The sequence below is a fragment of the Notothenia rossii genome, assembly GCF_949606895.1.
Source record: "Notothenia rossii genome assembly, chromosome: 7".
In the NCBI taxonomy this organism is placed as follows: Eukaryota; Metazoa; Chordata; class Actinopteri; order Perciformes; family Nototheniidae; genus Notothenia; species Notothenia rossii.
Genome location: NC_136905.1, coordinates 5,731,851 through 5,750,050, shown reverse-complemented (window position 1 = coordinate 5,750,050; position 18,200 = coordinate 5,731,851). Strand labels below are relative to the sequence as shown.

General features: G+C 39.8%; 2 protein-coding genes across 2 annotated transcripts in view; one reads left to right on the top strand and one right to left on the bottom strand.

Annotated features, from left to right (window-relative positions):
- Positions 1-16: 16 nt before the first annotated feature.
- scnm1 (sodium channel modifier 1) lies at positions 17-4,858 on the top strand. Its single transcript, XM_079640041.1, has 8 exons — positions 17-169; positions 330-400; positions 520-608; positions 819-913; positions 2,524-2,624; positions 2,720-2,829; positions 2,914-3,028; positions 4,405-4,858. The coding sequence occupies exons 1-8, from the start codon at positions 119-121 to the stop codon at positions 4,517-4,519; spliced, it is 747 nt and encodes a 248-aa protein (XP_079496167.1). The 5' UTR covers positions 17-118; the 3' UTR covers positions 4,520-4,858.
- Positions 4,859-9,218: 4,360 nt separating this feature from the next.
- Positions 9,219-18,200, bottom strand: part of tmod4 (tropomodulin 4 (muscle)) — a 30,643-nt gene continuing 21,661 nt past the window's right edge. The window contains exons 5-10 of the mRNA XM_079692901.1: positions 15,561-15,653; positions 14,320-14,450; positions 13,006-13,113; positions 12,187-12,330; positions 11,394-11,538; positions 9,219-9,437 (exon numbers count right to left, since the gene is read on the bottom strand). Of these exons, the coding sequence (XP_079549027.1) occupies positions 9,415-9,437; positions 11,394-11,538; positions 12,187-12,330; positions 13,006-13,113; positions 14,320-14,450; positions 15,561-15,653 (644 nt within the window). The 3' untranslated portion in view covers positions 9,219-9,414. The remainder of the gene's footprint in view (positions 9,438-11,393; positions 11,539-12,186; positions 12,331-13,005; positions 13,114-14,319; positions 14,451-15,560; positions 15,654-18,200) is intronic.

The following is an 18,200-nucleotide window of genomic DNA, read 5'->3' as shown; positions in this document are numbered from 1 at the left end:
CCATTTTCCTTTCTGACTAGGAACGCAACATTAGCTTGTCGTTGTCGTGAATTAGCTAGTCAGCTATGCTAACCCGTTACTATTGACCACTATTTTGATATTATCAACCATAATAATTATGTCTTTTAAAAGGGAAGGTGATGACAAGAGTCAATTGAACATCCTGAAGGTAACATTAACGTTTCTATTAGACACTTCAGTTGAGGTTATGGATGTTGTTATGGTTAGCATAATGCTAGCTAACTGTATCCACATATTTCCGATTGCATCTTTGAAACTGTTATAAAGTTAGAATTAATGAACCACTCCTCGTTGTTTTTGTGTTCCAGAAACGCCGTGTTGCAGATCTTCTGTCTAATTATATTCCAGAAGATGAAGCAACTCTTATGAATAATGGAAGGTGAAACGAACTTTAAAAACAGTGACATGTTTGTGAATGAAACTCTTGTACTTTGAGGTTGTTGAAGCTCTAACTGAAGAAATTAAACTAATAATTAAACTGTTAAATTGTGTTTCTAGATACACTTGCCTTGTGTGCTCTTACCGTCCTGTGTTTGACACAGTGGACACGCTGACAGTCCACAGAAACGGGAAGAAGCATCTGGAAGGTGAGGCGTTTAATGTCACCCTTTTTTATAATGTGTTGTTAATTCCAGTGATTAAGTGTTTAGGCAGTGGGTGTCTTTCTTTCCTAACATTATCTAGTGTACCACGTTTGGGTGGAAAAACGGTTACACACCAAGCAAGACTAATATGTGTGTCTCTTTGTGTAGGAAGTATACATGGCTTAAATACACGTAATTATTGTATTTTTTCAGGTTTAAAAGGATTCTATGGAAAGAAAGCACGGCTAAAGAATGAAATCATAAAAAGGCACCATGAAAAATACGTTGAGGCTGAAGACAAAAGACAGGTAAATCAGTTGTGAGCTCCAGGTGTGTTTCTTCATCTGTCAATCTCCTGATAAGATAAGATAAAATATACTTTATTGATCCCAATTTGAGAATTGTTTTTGTGACAGCAGCATGTAAACAATGCATGGCACACAATGTGAAAATGAAAAGGAGAACAAAATAAACAGACATAAACAAAAGATCTCAAAATAAAAATAGAACCTTAAAGTAAAATATATATAATGGCAGTGGTGGAAATATATTGGAAGACTTACTGTCAAATATACACTATGAAGGGCCAATTACAGCTATCAAAATATGTGAGTTTGGAACAAATAGCATATTAAAGGTGGGGTAGTTAATTTTGGAGAAACCAGCTCGAGTGCGCTAGAATTTGAAAATACACAACCGGAAAAAATCTGCCCCTTCCTCACAGAGCCCCTCCTCCAACACACACGAACGTGCACATGACCAATGAGGGCACGAGATAAGTGTGTGCACAGATGGAAGGCTGACAGGCAGGTAGGCCATCCAGTTACTTTAGCCGGGCCGGCTCAGATGATTGGTCGTGCTTTTTACAGTACCACGGCTTCCACAGATGACATTTTTTAATGTATTTTTTGTCAAAGCACTTCAGATATTCATTGCTATCGGGATGTAGAGAGCATTCCATGGAATATAACAAAAAGTGTATCTCAAGCCGGTTTCTCAAACTTACCTACCCCACCTTTAAATGTAGTTGTATGGAAAAAATCTCCAACATGCAGAAGGTCAATGAATCATCACGGCCGAATAACAACATCAGCGGAAAAATACGTCTACACAGCAGCTTTAGAAAAATCTTCCAACGCTTCTCTGCCCATTGACTTTGAATGGGGTGACGTCACTTTGCCTCGCTTTTCGCCGAACTGCATTGTGGGAAAGCAAAGCGAAGATTTCCAGGATTTTCAGGATTCAAAAGTTGAGCAATGTTCAAATTTTGAAGCTGAGCTTGAAGCGTCAGCCAATCAAATCCCGTTTATGCAAATCTGACATTACAAGCGCTAGCCATAGTAGCCAATCAAACAGCGTGCAAGCTGGGAGAGCCAGACCGCAGTTCATTTCCTCATATTCCAAACGAGAAATTACGGTAGCAAATCACCCGGTTCTTTACGACCAGAACTATTTACTGGGATACAAACCGGAGGAACCAGGCATGGAGGGAGGTGGCAGAGACAGTGGGGGAAACTGGTAGGTTTTCGCCTGTTTGGGGAGTTTATATATATATATATATTGCTCACATAAAATCCCCGGGGTTTTTTGCTTTGTATGCCGGGGGCGGGAGATTCATGTGATTGGTTGTTGGTCGCGTTGCTTGGGAAAAATCCCCAAGCTCTCAGACACGCCCAGCTCCAAGATTTTCAAGATTTTTTCAAAGCTGCTGTGTGGACGTATCGTGTTTCTTTGTCTGACTGAAACTGTTGCTGTCTCGCATGCATTGTGTCCCTGTGACAACCGTATGACCCTGACAAACAACAACAACACTTTAAAATGGTTTGTCCACTGTGGAAAAGATAAACAACACTTGACCTGAACTCTACTCAGGCATTTCCACTATATTCTACAAACAGTGTTTCTTTGTTTCTTTTAGGAGCCCTCCTGTTCAGCTCCTCTATTGGAACAAACACGGAAGCTTACGCATCACGCCTTATTGAAAACGGTCCCTTATAACAGCTGCCATACAAAAACCAGGTACGCGTCACGGTTATTTAGTACACAAATTCAAGCATATATAACAAACACTACTTTTAAAATTGTAAAAACGAATATCTTGTATTGTTTCCTAGTACAAAAGGTGGAAAAGGAGCTCTGAGAGTTGACTCAGATCCCAGTGAAAACTCTTCAAGCATAACAGCGTCGTGTTTATCACAAAGCGCTTCTAGTGGCTGCACAGCAGGTAAAGTCGGTCATACATGTTCAGATGTTGTGTTGAGTAAACCCTGCTCAGATGGACTTTAATTGTGTGTTTTGTATTTTGTAGCCAATGAGGATACACAGCCAGATGTGAAAGGAGCTGAGTCAGCAGAGCCTCAGGAAGCAGAGCCGATAACAGCCGAGAGGAAGAGAGAGCTGGAGCATTACCTCAAACTAAAAAGGTACAGGAGTTTTTGTTTTTCTAGCTTGTTATCTAGGTTCATAGCGGATATAACACAAATTCGGTTCACTTTTCCCACTCACAAGAAAGGCTCAGCGGTACCCAAAACAACAAACAAAAAGTTTACTTCCCAAACCAAGAAACTAAAGCCAAGTCTCTTACTGGAGCTCCTACGCCGAATTAATAAACAAGATAACACAGGGTTCAATAACCATAAAGAGCTTCTCACTCCTACTATACTGTTCTAGTATGACATTATAGAGTGACCACACATTTCTCTAAATGCAAAACAAAACAACAAACTTGTCAAAAAGCCCCGTAGTGCAACAAAAAAAATTCCAATCTCAAAACAAACAAAATGCTGGTTCTCCGTTGGGAGCAGTAGAGAGACTATCGTGCACTTATTCAAATAACTGATGTCTTCATGGTGGACCAATCAGGATGCAGATATGAGTAAACTCGTCCAATCACAATGCAGCATCCACACACTCTAATCTTACACAGGAACAGAAAGCCATAGAGAGGTGAAGCCCCTCCCTTTCCGGGGGACCTTATTTTGGAAAAAGTATGTATTGAAGTCAATGGAGAGAGAAAGATTATCTTTGGATCCCGTTTGAATTGTGCCACGAATTACACATATGATGTTTGTCAATTTAAAAGATAATTTTGTCAAAGTCAAAAAAATACAAATGTGTCGTAAAACTGTGAAGTAACACTTTTTTGTGTGAAACCGCTCAATGAACTACATCTCCCATCTCGCACCACACACCCAGACGGCCGTCACGTTGGCACATTTCACTTCTTTCTTTCAGAATGAGGCGGAAAGTATTAAAAGAGGTGAAAATCACTCCAAGTCTGGGCATGTTGAGAGCTGTACATACACACAAGGGGAGTTAGTCGGTTCCTAAGAGCCAGCATGCGGGACCGGGATTCTGGGATTTGTAGTCTTTCTGGTTGCGTATTTGTCATAGTCTTATATTTCAACAGTTTTACGACAAACTGTGACTTTTTTGACATGGAAATGATTTTTTAAGATTGACAAACATCATATGTGTAATTTGTGGCACAGAAGGGCGGGACTTCGCCTCTCTATTGTGACCCAGAGTCATAACAAGATGTGGTTCAGTCTAACAACTAGAAGTCAGTTCCATATATTTCAGAATCAGGTTTATCACCAGGTAGGTTGACACGTACGAGGAACTTGACTTGGTGTCGTGGTGCATACATAAGAGTAAAACAAAAATAAAAAAACACAGATAGAGAACTATTTTAAGAACACTATAGTGACATTAAAAAAATATATAAAAAATAAAGCCGTGAAATAGAATGGAATAAAATAAAATATGAGCGTTTCTTCTTGCTTTGTCTCTTCCTCAGTGACGGGTGGCTGCGGGACCGGAGCGGCCAATGGGTGAGAGACGAGAACGTGGAGTTTGATTCTGACGAGGAGGAGGAGGCTCCTTCGCTTTCCCCCCCGCCCACAAGTCCCTGAGAGGACTAACACATGTGGGGAAACACAGATTAGCGGAACAGTCAGATGTTTGAAACAGCCGGAGCTCCACCTGCACAGCCTTTCCCTTTCATTCAATTCCAATGTTTTTGTATGCCTTTATTAATCTTGGGACTCACTTCCTGGTTGAAAGAACAGCCTGCTAGTCATTATCAGCTGCTACTGTTTACCATGACACTTACAATTTAAGGAGACATGTAATTGATTCTGTATCTCATACCATTTGATTTACAGTTTGAACATCTCTTTTGTTTTTGCCTGTTTTTGATCACTACATGTGACATAAAGCAGATTTGTTACAATTAAAATGCTCTTTTTTAAGATCAAGTGTTCTCTCATTAACTCCAACAATGGTTGTGTCCTAAAGTCAAAAAGACATTAATGGATCATTCTGATCAATGACGACGTTATTTCACGTTACTTCATCTTAGTCTGATTTGAGAAGAAAACACGATCAGACTACAGGCGAGTAGTTTAATCAGATTATCTAAATCACTTTATTTGGAGGCATAAGGTACTGTGAAGTCACTCCAATTGTTATTAATAATCAGACTTTGTTTTGAAAAACACAACTACGGCAAGTACAATAGGTCAAAGTTAAAGTTACTGGGTGTTTCTCAATGTCGAGTAAAGCTGCTCCAGAGCCACTATTTCGAGCATACTACGTCATTGAGTGCCGCAGAAGGAATGTTCCAATGTTCAGCATACTTGGAATTCTACCGAGCCCGGCGTACTTCATTTGGAGAAATGTCGAGGCTGCAGATGTGTAGACTCCGCGGTCTTAAAATCCCCACAATGCTTTGCGAACGGACCAATTTCCCCAAATCAGTGGCCGTTTCTCAATCGCGAGGATGCTTGCTTGGTAGCACATGTCTTCCGAGTCACTTGCTTCAGAAGCTAGGCAAGGATCCTTCCTGGTATTCAGAAAACGAAGAGTGGAACAGGCGAGCAAGTGTGCAGGTGTGCGTCACATGAGAGGCCCCGCCTTACATTTTCCGCCACAGATTTGGGGAAATTGGTCCGTGCGCAAAGCATTGTGGGGATTTTAAGACCGCGGAGTCCTCGAAATTACCCCCAAACCAAGGACGCGGCCTCGGTGGAATTCCAAGTATGCTGGAGATTGGAACAGTCCTTCGGCGGCACTCGATGACGTAGCATCCTTGAAATATTGGCTTGGAAGCCAGTTTCCTTGAGATTGAGAAACGGCCTGTGGCGGAAAATGTAAGGCGGGGCCTCTCATATGACCCACACCTGCACACTTGCTAGCCTGTTCCATTCTTCGTTTTCCGAGGCTAGGAAGTATTCTTGCCTCGCTTCTGAAGCAAGTGACTCGGAAGACATGTGCTACCAACATTGAGAAACACCCACTTCTTACTTCCAAATATACTGTATGTCTTTTTTCTCATTCAGTGTGTCTTTTTTCCTGATTGATTAGAAACACCAATTCCCAACTGTCTGCCGTTGACTGATCCCAGTGTGACTTTAGTAAACTGACTTCAACTTGTTCTTCTTAACTTTCGATATTCAATACCTTCTCTGCAGTTTCAGTTACACAACTTATACCGACATTTGACGGCAACAAAATGAAGAAGTGGAGCCAACAGAACACAATATGGTAATTCTGTCACAGCGTGCTTGGCCCCCAGCATTATAATCCAAAGATACACTTGTTTCACGATCAAACCGGAGAGAAACTCTGGGAATAAATGTGCCGGCGCTGACTTTAAATCATTTTAAGATGTCAGTGGCGCTCTATGGCTTTGGAGACGTGACCTTTGAGAAGCCGAGCTTTCTACTTATTACTCGGTGGTCTTTTCAAACTTGACATTAAGTCGCAGGAGCTTCATATAAATGAGGAAATAGATTCAAGAAATGAGAAGAAGGCGAAGGGAGGCCAGGAACCCCAGCAATGCTGTCAGAGGCTAGCAGCTGCTTCTGCTCATAAATCTCCGCGTGTGCAACCCTCTTCAAGTTTCTTATTTTTGGAAAAAGGTAACTGAAGCCCGGCGGACTCATTTCCCATCAGGGGTCGGGGGTAAAAATAGCTCAGGTGCTTGAGGGAAGTCAGAGGATCAGGAGAGACTTTAGGGGATCAGAGAGCTGTGCTTCTTTACAGGGAGGGCCTTAAATGCTGCAGGAAATGTCAACATTAAGAGGAAACAACAAGTCAATGTGAAACAGTCTGTGATTTGATCTGTTGTCTTACACATAATGGACTTAAGTAAACAACATCTTATTGTTATTTTGTTCCTTTTCATTGATTTTGGTGCTAATGTAATCCAAAAAGTAATGGAAAGTAATCGGGTTACTTAGATTACTGATTAGTTTGTTTTTTACAGGTAGCCTATAGCCTAACTAGAAATTGTAACAGAATACATTTTAAAAGTTACTCTCCCAACCCTGTGTCATTTTAACTAATTTTGAATGCTCTGATTTTATTTTGATTTGAATAGTCCCACAGAGGAGACATGTACACTTACTTGAATATTTCACCTCCTCCTTTCCCTCATTCGCGTCCCTTCCTTGAGTCTTAGCTCCGCCTCCGTAAGACACGAGCGAGAGACACGTGGCCGTTTCTCAATCACGAGGATGCTTGCTTGGTAGCACATGTCTTCCGAGTCACCTGCTTCAGAAGGCAAGAATCCTTCCTGGCATTCAGAAAACGAAGAGTGGAATAGGTGAGCAAGTGTGCAGGTGTGCGTCATATGAGAGGCCCCGCCTTACATTTTCCGCCACAGATTTGGGGAAATTGGTCTGTTCGCAAAGTATTGTGGGGATTTTAAGGGCGCGAAGTCTACCCATGTGCAGCCTCGAAATTACCCCCAAACCAAGGACGCGGCCTCGGTGGAATTCCAAGTACGCTGGAGATTGGAGCAGTCCTTCGGCGGCACTCGATGACGTAGCATCCTTGAAATATTGTCTTGGAAGCCAGTTTCCTCGAGATTGAGAAACGGCCACGAGGAAGAGACGCCAGGACAGAGGAGTCCTCCTCAGGTATTAATTGGGATGTCCTCGTTCATTCCAGCGTCACCATAAACAACGCCCTTTACTTCTGGTGCGCGCAGTTTTACTACCTGTCACTGGACACATCAATCCCTTCAACCCTGGGATTTAGTTTCTCATTGAAATTATTTCGTCCATCTCTTCCATTCATCTCTTTTATTGTAGTTTTATATGTATTATTTTCGGTCCTGTATTTGTTTTTCCAAGTATAACATTTCATTTAAGTTATAATTATAATCAAAACATTATTGAATTTGTCAGTATATTTCACACACTTTAAGGTTCCTTGCTCAGACACCTCGGTAACACTTGGTCTTTCGGGAACTTGAACCGGTCTCTATGGACTTCGCCACCAAGTAAAATGTTGATGTTCTTGTGTTTAACTTTCGATTTTTCTACATTTTGGAGGGAAATGTCGCACTTTTTACTTCACTACATGTATTTGACAGCTTTAATTGATAGTTACTTTGCAGATTTGAATTATGATAAGAATCAAACAATAAATGATTATTAGACACCTGTATTATAATACGTTAAGCTAGGAGTATTTAAAGTAAGTCAAGTAACGTTACCAGGTCCAGGTGTATCATTGAAGTGATTCACATTTTATACATCACTATGAATATGTTTTTGAAACATACTTGCCAACCCTTGAGACCTCAGAAATCGGGAGCAATTCAAAATGCAAAATGGGGGGGGGGGGGGGGGGGGGGTGCTAGTGGATCTAAGTACAATGCCTTGCGGCCTCTAGCACCATCCTTGATGGAGCATAATTATGTGTGGGCTGGACCTGTATTTTACAGGAAAGGAGTGAGCAGAGAGTAGAGTAGTTGTCGATTCTTGTTCTGTTTTCTGTGACTATCTGCCTCACCCTCTCAGACTTTGAGTTGGGCGCGCTACTAAAGAGACGTGTTACCATGGAAACCAAGCAATGGTGTAGCTGTATTAAAGTCCGAGTGGAAACAGTCCTGAGTAAATCTGATTTTGTCAGAAATCGGGAGAAATGCGTGAGAAATATGACACCGGGAGGAAACCGGGAGAGGGCAATGAAATCGGGAGTCTCCCGCGAAAATCGGGAGGGTTGACAAGTATGTTTTGAAATGTTCTAGATAACGAGTACTTTTACTTTTAGTACTTTAAGTATCTTTTGATGCTAATACTTATATCTATCTAATATTGCCACTTTAATTAAGTCCAATATATTTGTATTCGCCCACTGGTTGTGATTTTATAAATGATGGACCTGTCTACAATATCCCGTTATTGTGATCATCGTATGAAACCTGTATTTCCAGCACATTAAGACCTAATAAAAAACAAAAACGGCACAATTAGAAGTTAATTGAAGACTGCAAAACAATTCTGTCTTGTTTTATTCAAAGATAATGACACGCATCAAATTCTGTGCTTCCTTGGTGCATTAAACCAATATGTGTTAATAGTGATATTCACATTTCCAATAAGAAATGTCAGATAAGGCGAAGAAACAATACAATTCAACTTGTCAAACATGTCGAAAGAATACTTGAATATATATTTTTATTTAAAGTATTTACAGTGTTTTTCCTTACCACAGTTAGCACCACATGTATAATGTTTTTTTAATGAATGAGAACCTCTTGTTTAGGATGATGTTGGAGATGCACAAACAAGAAGGAAAGAAAAGACACTTCACATGTTGCTTGTGACCTATACATGCCTTTATGATGAATTCAGCAGTCTACAAAAAGCTGGCGGCAGTAAATGAAATGAAATGGTGGGACATGGAGGTTAGGTTGATTACAAAATGCACGATTCGATCAGCGATGGCGCTCCAAATTAAGAAATCTGACACGAAGTCTGTCTGAAAGGGTTCTTCTTTTTCCTTGATGCTCTCATCTTAATCTCTGCTGGCGAACTGCAAGACAAAACACATTAAGAACACATTATAAAATTGCAATTAAAATACAATTACAAAGGCAACAAATATTCATAAATCATGCTAAAAATAAAAAAGACTGCAACAACAAAAGTCAGCAGAGAGAAAACATATTAAATGTGGTATAAAAAGACATTAGAAAGATGCCCAACATGCCCTTACTACCCCTATGAGACCCGGCCTATTTGATTTCTCATCTATTTCACACAATATTTTCATAGTTTTTTATGATTTTGTGAGATTGTATGATTGTTCTCTCTCACGTCATTGAGTCGTGTGATGGCCATGGCCTCTATGTAGACGACACACATATTTAAATAAACATTTCACCAGAAGAGTATGTTCCAAATCAAGCACTGAGTGAGTGCATTGAACAAATCAATGGTTAGACGTGTCAGGATTGTCTTCAATTAACCCTTATGTTGTGTTCGGGTCTCCCGTGACCCGTTTCAAGTTAAAATGATATAATTACTACGCTCTAATTTTTTGTATTGGAACAAGGCTTCATGATATCTTCCACAACAGCTATATAAACACTAAAACACTGATTTTGACAATTCTAGCCAAGTCTGAAGGTCTCGGGGTCAAATTTGGCCCAATCAAGATTCATCTTTTACTTTAGACGCCCCGCCCCCTTCATCCACTGTAACAATCATTTTTCGCAACATGCACCTGGTCTCCCATCCCTCTGCCCCCCTCCCCCGACGGGAACTCAACCCTTCACAAAGTATATGTACACCAGGGGGTGCCCACACTTTTTCAGCTTGGGAGCTACTTTTAAAATGACCAAGCCCAAATGATCTACCCCACAGGGCCGCCCCTGCCCAATCTGTGTCGCGAGCGGGGGACTAAATGGCGCTTACACTAATTGCGCCGCATAATAGTGAACCACATTTGCGCTTCAGATGAGGAGGTGAGACCCCCTCTTAACTTCATGAACCCGTATGGCACAATACAACTCAGACTGGCTTTCCTGTACGTCAATCAAGTGGCAAATGCCATAGTAACGATGGATGATAAGCTAACTTTAAAAATAAAAAATAAATAATATATATATTAATTTTTTTCCTTCTTTTTTTTCAATGCCATGTGATCTACCCACACTACCTTCGATCGACGTATTGGGCACCCCTGATGTACACGAACACTTGAACCTGAACACACACATGCACGTGTTCACTATGTGGTGTAATGTGTTTTGGGCCATAACATTACATTACAACAGGATTGTACGGTTATGCATAATAAGTTAGTTATGATGTAGTTAAAACAATATTGGATGATAGCCATTTTTTGTGTGTTTTGGACTGAGATAAATCATGGGTCAAAATGTACCTGCGAACACCATGAACGGAAACAGCTTTTGAACACAAGGGTTAAAGTGATTGTTTTTGGAGCCAAAGAGGCAATCAGCAATGTTAAAAAGTCAGAAATCTGGGAGTAGTCATGGACTCAGACTTCAATTTCCAGAGTCGCATTAAGACAGTTACAAAGTCTGCCTTACCTTAAGAATACATGTGCATTACATTAATGCACACAATATCTTGTTTTTGTATTACTGCACATATTTTATTCCAATTCTATTTCAATGTAAATACTGCTTTATGTTTTTTTTAATGTTATTATAGTTTTTGTTAACATAGTTTTTCATTTTTGTTTTACTTTAATGTATGCACCACAAGATCAAGTCAAAATCCTTGCACGTGGCAACCTACCTGGTAATAAACCTGTTTCTGATTCTGATTTTGATTAAAGGACTTATTCCTCAACAGAATTTGGAAAAAAACTGTGATGGATATTTTCTTCTATCTCTGTATAATTATAAGATAAGATAAGAGGTACTTCATTGATCCCAAATTGGGACATGTTTGCATTACAGCAGCATAAAAAACCACCAAACAACGACTATATGAGTAGATTTCTGCTGGTTCTCACTCATGTCGTTGTTTCGTGTGATGGCGATGGCGGCTCTGGCGCGAGGGCCCTGCTGGGTGAAGTGGTATCCAAATTTGAGGATGCTGGAGTTGTTCTCTAACATGGAGGCGATCTCCATCTCCACCGAGTCTCCCAGCTTCTGCCTCTGTGACACAGGAAGAGAGCGTTACATTTAAACACAGCTTATCACCGTCTGCCTGGATTTAGGCAGAGATGGCACAAGTACAGTCACACATCCTTTACTCAAGTAGAAGTACAGATACTCGCGTTTAAAATACTCTGGTGAAAGTAGAAGTACTGACTAAACTTCTTTACTCAAGTAAAAGTAAAGAGGGCTTTGAAATGTACTTCATTAAAAAGTACCCATAACTACCAGCTGTTTTAAAGAGTACCTGACCTCCCTTTATATTAATAGAACAATAATGTCATTGTTAGCTAATGAATGTTTCCATGGTGAACAACGGCAACATGACAACGTTTTCATTGGTCCCTCTTCTTTAGAGAAGGCCAGGAAATGATGGATACACGGATCGTGTTCAAATCAATAGGCACGCAATGACTCTAAATAATAATGATCACGCCACCAAACACACATTCAGACTAAAGGAACCAGCCTGTTTGGGAAATGAGAGAAATAGAAAGTACAGGTATTTGAGTTCAAAATGTAAGAAGTAGAAAGTAAAAAGTCGTCAGAAAAATAAGTAGTGGAGTAAAATACTGATACCAGAACAATGTACTTAAGTACAGTGACGAAATATTTGAATTCAGGTGTTCAGAACTCAGTGCTTCAGACCTGGTTGTCGATCTTCAGCTCCACCAGGGTGGCGTTGTTGGCCATAGCTTTGATGACTTTGATCATGCCGTCAGAAGTGATGAAGTTGGACTCAACATTAAGACTCTGCAAGCTGGTGTTCTCCTGCAGCATCTCTGCACACGCCTGGTACACACACACACACACACACACACACACACACACACACACACACACACTCACACACACACACACACACACACACACACACACACACACACACACACACACACACACACACACACACACACACACATCAATACAAACATTTCAACATCAAATCAAATTCTTCCCGTACTCATTGTGGATGCCAAGCTTAAAGAAATACTTTATCCCCAATATTATCTTTTATAAATACATTTCTAACCCCATGTTGGCTTGAATTCTTGCAGAACACTTTTCTAAAATGCTTCACGGTGAACAAAGTATCCATTAAAGGAGAAAAGTCTTGACAAATTGAAGTCAAACGAGACTACATTTAACAGCAAAACTATATCAAATAATCTGTTTACAAACTAACACAATTCATGCATTAAAAACCAACTCTCATTCATTACACATGCACTTTAGCTAAATATTTACTACTTAGAAACACTAACATATTGACATTCTCGATATATTCTTTATTCACAGTGCCAACAAGGATTCGAGGTAACAAGAGGCGAGTAATGACAATTCAATGGTCGTTTTGTAGGAGCAGTATTAGACAGGTATAAATGGCGGAGATGCAGAAACATATCTTCTTACCAGTTTTAAATATCTACGTTAATGGCTCATCCCTTTTGTAACCTTTATACTCACATAGGCCACAGGGTCGTTGCTGCGCGTGGCAGCGATGCTCAGAGACTCCACCTGAGAGTTCCCCTTCATTGCCTCGAAGATCTCCTTCAGCGTCGGGATGGGAATGTCCTGCAGAGAGACAGAGGCTTTATTTATGTATTTATTAACAAGGAACATTATGAGTTGTAGTGTCGGCTTTGCACACGGTTAAGAGCCACTTTCAGAAGGACTGTTAAGAGCAAAGGAAGCATGGATCATGGACGATAACAACACTGTTTTCTAATACAGTGTTTTTCAAAGTGGGGGCCCCGACCCCCCGGGGGGCCTCACTCAAAGTTTGAGGGAAACAGGAATTAAAAAAAAAAAAATTAAGTTTGATTTAAAAAAAATTTTTTTTTTAATGTTATTAATAACTGCATATATATCAATCTATGTGTCCTTTGATGCCAATCTTTTCATATGTTTTGTTTTTGAAATACACGACCGCCCTTCAAGCCAATCAGAATCGAGCTGCATACTGTGAGTGAAAATCTGCTCAGCTTTTGGAGCAAGTGAGAGCTAGTGAATGTTTCGCTCTGCAGCTGGATGAGAGCACGGATGTAGCAAATGTCGCAGAATTGTTTGCATACATCAGATTTATTTCAGAAGACAACTTTGTTGAGGAAATATTATTTTGCAAAGCACTGGAAGGTAGGACCACATGAAGAGACATTTTCCAAGTTTTAGATGAGTACATCATCTCAAACGGACTTGACTGGTCTCGTTGTGTGGGTGTGTGTTCAGATGGGGCAGTGGGGCTATGACAGGCAAAGAAAGCGGAGTGACAGCTTCGATCAGGCAGAAGGCGCCAAATGTAGTGGCAACGCATGCATGTTCCATCGGGAGGCACTTGTACACATCATTTAAAAAAATGGTCCCCGCCAGAGGATAAGGCTTTATGGGGGTCCTTGGCATGGCAAAGTTTGGGAACCTCTGTTCTAATACACATATGTTTAAATGTTACTACTGCAGTGAGAGTTGCCAAAGAAATGTCGTTGTACTTTGTATGATGACAATAAAGATATATTTTATTCTACTTCCTTGTTCATCGTGCACGACCCGACATCCATACCAACCGTGTTGTAACATAAACCTTATACTAGGTAATATGATATGTACTCCTGTCATCCTGCAGCTGCTTCATTACTTGTTCCACTTGTCTTTTTATAATGCTGCTACTTACCTATTATTATTATTATTATTATTCTTATTATTATAACCTTGAATCTTGAAACTTCAGATGTGTCCTTCCCAGAAACCTGTTTTAACCTCTCTGAGTTTCCTCGGCCTGCTGACCTTGATGTTGTTGAGGTTGACCTCCATCAGGCTGCTGTCGTTGTTGTGGATCCTCTCCAGGGTCTCCTCCACGTTGGTGGGGTTGGGCATCTCGTCGGGGAAGATCTTAAACGGATCTGGTTTCACTACGCCTGAAAACGAAACAACAACATGGCTCAGAATCCAGAGTTTAAAGCTTCTCCGCATTTGTTTGGAAGCAAATTGAAGCGGGTCAGAACCCACGACCCCAAGAAAGGACAATGGCTTTTCATTTTAGACCAGGGGTGCCCAAACTACGGCCCGGGAGCCAAATGTGGCCCGCGGTCCATTTTGAAACAGCCTTAAGCGAATTCAAATAGTCTAATGAAATATGGCCCACAAATTAAACTTGTCATATTGTACTAATTAAATATATATATCACAGTGTTCATGTGTGCTCACTTTTCAAATACATTACCCAATAACTTATTTACATAACAAGCTTGAAATCTACCCTTTCTATTTCCTCGTGTTATAAGCACAACGTAAAGTAAACCCTCTGGAGAGCTGTGATAGAGGCTGTTGTGTTTCTTAATGGATTTTCAAGTATCAAGAATAATGTACCTACATTTGATTGATTTTTCCAACTTAACTTATAAGGCGATATTAATCAGCTCTTGTGAGTGGCCCAGCTCTTCGTATATTTTTCTGTATGTGGCCTTCGGAGAAAAAAGTTTGGACACCGTTACACTATCTGGTACCACTTTACAATAAGACTACCCTTATAAAGGGTTTACGAATAGTTTTTAATTCATTTATTAATTAAGTTGTGAACACTTTATACATCCTTAATAAGCTTTTATAAGACATGAGATAAACAGGGCACCTGTGACCGGTTGCTTGCCAAATAGTGAGCCCACATGTAGTTAGTAACTCATTAATAAATGGGAATGTGTTTTACACTTTACAATAAGGCTCCCTTTTGGCAGTTATAAATGTTAGTAACTCGTAAGGATAGATACCAAGGATGCTGGCTGATGAAGAAGACAAAGTAAGCTAGGTAGCCAATATAAGGCTTAGTCATCTTGCCAAATAGTGAGTCTGTGTTGAAAACTATGTTAGAGCTGGTTTATAAATGGTTCTTAATGATTAATAAATTGTTTACAACCTAATTAATAACCTTTTATGAATCCTTTATAAGGGTGGTCTTATTGTAAAGTGGTACCCACTGTCTTTCCCTATAAAGACAATTAATTGAGCTAATGAGATGAGGTGATACGTACTGTTGATGCCCTCGGTGTTGGCGATGGTGCCGGTCATGCCCAGAGCGTCGTAGTACTGCTTGTTGCTCATCAGCGTGTACATCCCCAGGATAGCTGCGGGAAAACAATCACTATGAATAAAACATCTGTGATTTATGAACGAGATCAGAATGAATGTCCTGCATGCACTGATAACCCCAAAACAAGTTAAAGATTGTATTTAGAGGCAAGCAGCAACACAGTGTAATGAACAGGATGTATGCAAACATGTTTCCAGCTTCACTGCGTTGCTTTTTATTAGCAGATCCCATGTTCTGTATGTGAAACCTCAATATGCAAAGTTAGAAGTGATTGCAGTTGTCAGACAAACTTAGTAATGTCAATTAAAACAACCTTATTGATATGAGAGCACAAATTAAAAATACTAAAGTATGAGCACCTCCAAAGTTAAAAGTGTAACACATTCAAACAGGGGGATGATATACAGTCACACCATGACAAGATGATAGGTGCTTTACTGTAAGATACAATTAAAAAGAGACCAGTTATATTAAGAGAATCAGTGAATAATATAAGCATAACTTTAAATGTAAGCCATATGAAAGGAAATGTTGTGTAGTGTTGTGTGTACTTTACAAATGTTCTGCAAGTCAGCGATATATGTTAACGTGAGGTTAAGTGACACTGGACCTATTTTTAAATAATGAATCAGAAACAGGTTTATTGACACGTACAAGGAATTTGATATGGTGTTGTGATGCATCAAGTAAAACAACAATTAAAAACACAGATAGAAAACTATTTTAAAAAGACTATAATAACATAACATTAAAATATATGGTAAAATATAAAAGTATATATATTATGTGTAAACACGTCACCTTCACTGAACAGATATTAGTGACAGTCCTGTTGTTACGCTGTGTGAGCAGCAGGGGGCAGAGCTGCTAATGATGTAACCTGACAAACTGAGTCTCACTCTGACAGACCCCCCTGTGGGGAACCATGGGAGGGGGGGGGGGAGACAGCTGGAGAGGGGGGAGAGAGGGAGATAAAACCCCCCTCATCATCCGGTTCAGCCCTTAGAATAACCCACAGGAGCTTCACAGCGCAAACTAGACTGCAGCAATTAGAAAGCTCATTATCAGGAAATGTAAGGATATTTGGTTCTGAAATCTTGCTTAAAAGATTTTTGAATTGAGTACTTTATTCAAAGGAAATCAAGATTGTTGAATGTTAAAGCACGTTAAATGATGTGGTTATGGCTTATAAACAGTAGCTTCACAGCACAAACTAGACTGCAGCAACTAGAAAGCTTAATATGAGAATGATGTTGATATAAATACATATTAAGTCATTGGAGCTTTCTCTCTCTCTCTCTCTCTTTCTCTCTCTCTCTCTCTATCTCTCTCTGTTCTCTCTTTCTCAAACAAAAGCCTGTCTCAGGTTTGATCCTCCTCTGGACTCCATCCAGCCGTCGGAGGTGGGAGGAGTACTCAGATATTGTACTTGAGTAAAAGTAGAAGTACTAGTAATGTCATTGTTAGCTAATGAATGTTTCCATGCTGAACAACGGCAACATGACAACGTTTTCATTGGTCCTTCTTCTTTAGAGAAGACCAGGAAATGATGGATACACGGATCGTGTTCAAATCAATAGGCACGCAATGACTCTAAATAATAATGATCACGCCACCAAACACACATTCAGACTAAAGGAACCAGCCTGTTTGGAAAATGAGAGAAGTAGAAAGTACAGGTATTTGTGTTCAACATGTAAGAAGTAGAAAGTACAGGTATTTGTGTTCAACATGTAAGAAGTAGAAAGTACAGGTATTTGTGTTCAACATGTAAGAAGTAGAAAGTACAGGTATTTGTGTTCAACATGTAAGAAGTAGAAAGTACAGGTATTTGGGTTCAACTTGTAAGAAGTAGAAAGTACAGGTATTTGAGTTCAACATGTAAGAAGTAGAAAGTACAGGTATTTGTGTTCAACATGTAAGAAGTAGAAAGTACAGGTATTTGTGTTCAACATGTAAGAAGTAGAAAGTACAGGTATTTGTGTTCAACATGTAAGAAGTAGAAAGTACAGGTATTTGGGTTCAACTTGTAAGAAGTAGAAAGTACAGGTATTTGTGTTCAACATGTAAGAAGTAGAAAGTACAGGTATTTGTGTTCAACATGTAAGAAGTAGAAAGTACAGGTATTTGGGTTCAACATGTAAGAAGTAGAAAGTACAGGTATTTGTGTTCAACATGTAAGAAGTAGAAAGTACAGGTATTTGGGTTCAACATGTAAGAAGTAGAAAGTACAGGTATTTGTGTTCAACATGTAAGAAGTAGAAAGTACAGGTATTTGTGTTCAACATGTAAGAAGTAGAAAGTACAGGTATTTGTGTTCAACATGTAAGAAGTAGAAAGTACAGGTATTTGGGTTCAACTTGTAAGAAGTAGAAAGTACAGGTATTTGAGTTCAACATGTGAGAAGTAGAAAGTACAGGTATTTGGGTTCAACATGTAAGAAGTAGAAAGTGCAGGTATTTGGGTTCAACTTGTAAGAAGTAGAAAGTACAGGTATTTGTGTTCAACATGTAAGAAGTAGAAAGTACAGGTATTTGTGTTCAACATGTAAGAAGTAGAAAGTACAGGTATTTGTGTTCAA

What these genes read in the sequence shown, in the direction of transcription:
- scnm1 (XM_079640041.1), top strand. Translation starts at nt 119, where the DNA reads ATGTCTTTTAAAAGGGAAGGTGATGACAAGAGTCAATTGAACATCCTG. An exon ending in GTCAATTGAACATCCTGAAG is followed by an intron (nt 170 to 329) that starts GTAACATTAACG and finishes TTTGTGTTCCAG; the next exon opens with AAACGCCGTGTTGCAGATCT. An exon ending in AGCTGCCATACAAAAACCAG is followed by an intron (nt 2,625 to 2,719) that starts GTACGCGTCACG and finishes ATTGTTTCCTAG; the next exon opens with TACAAAAGGTGGAAAAGGAG.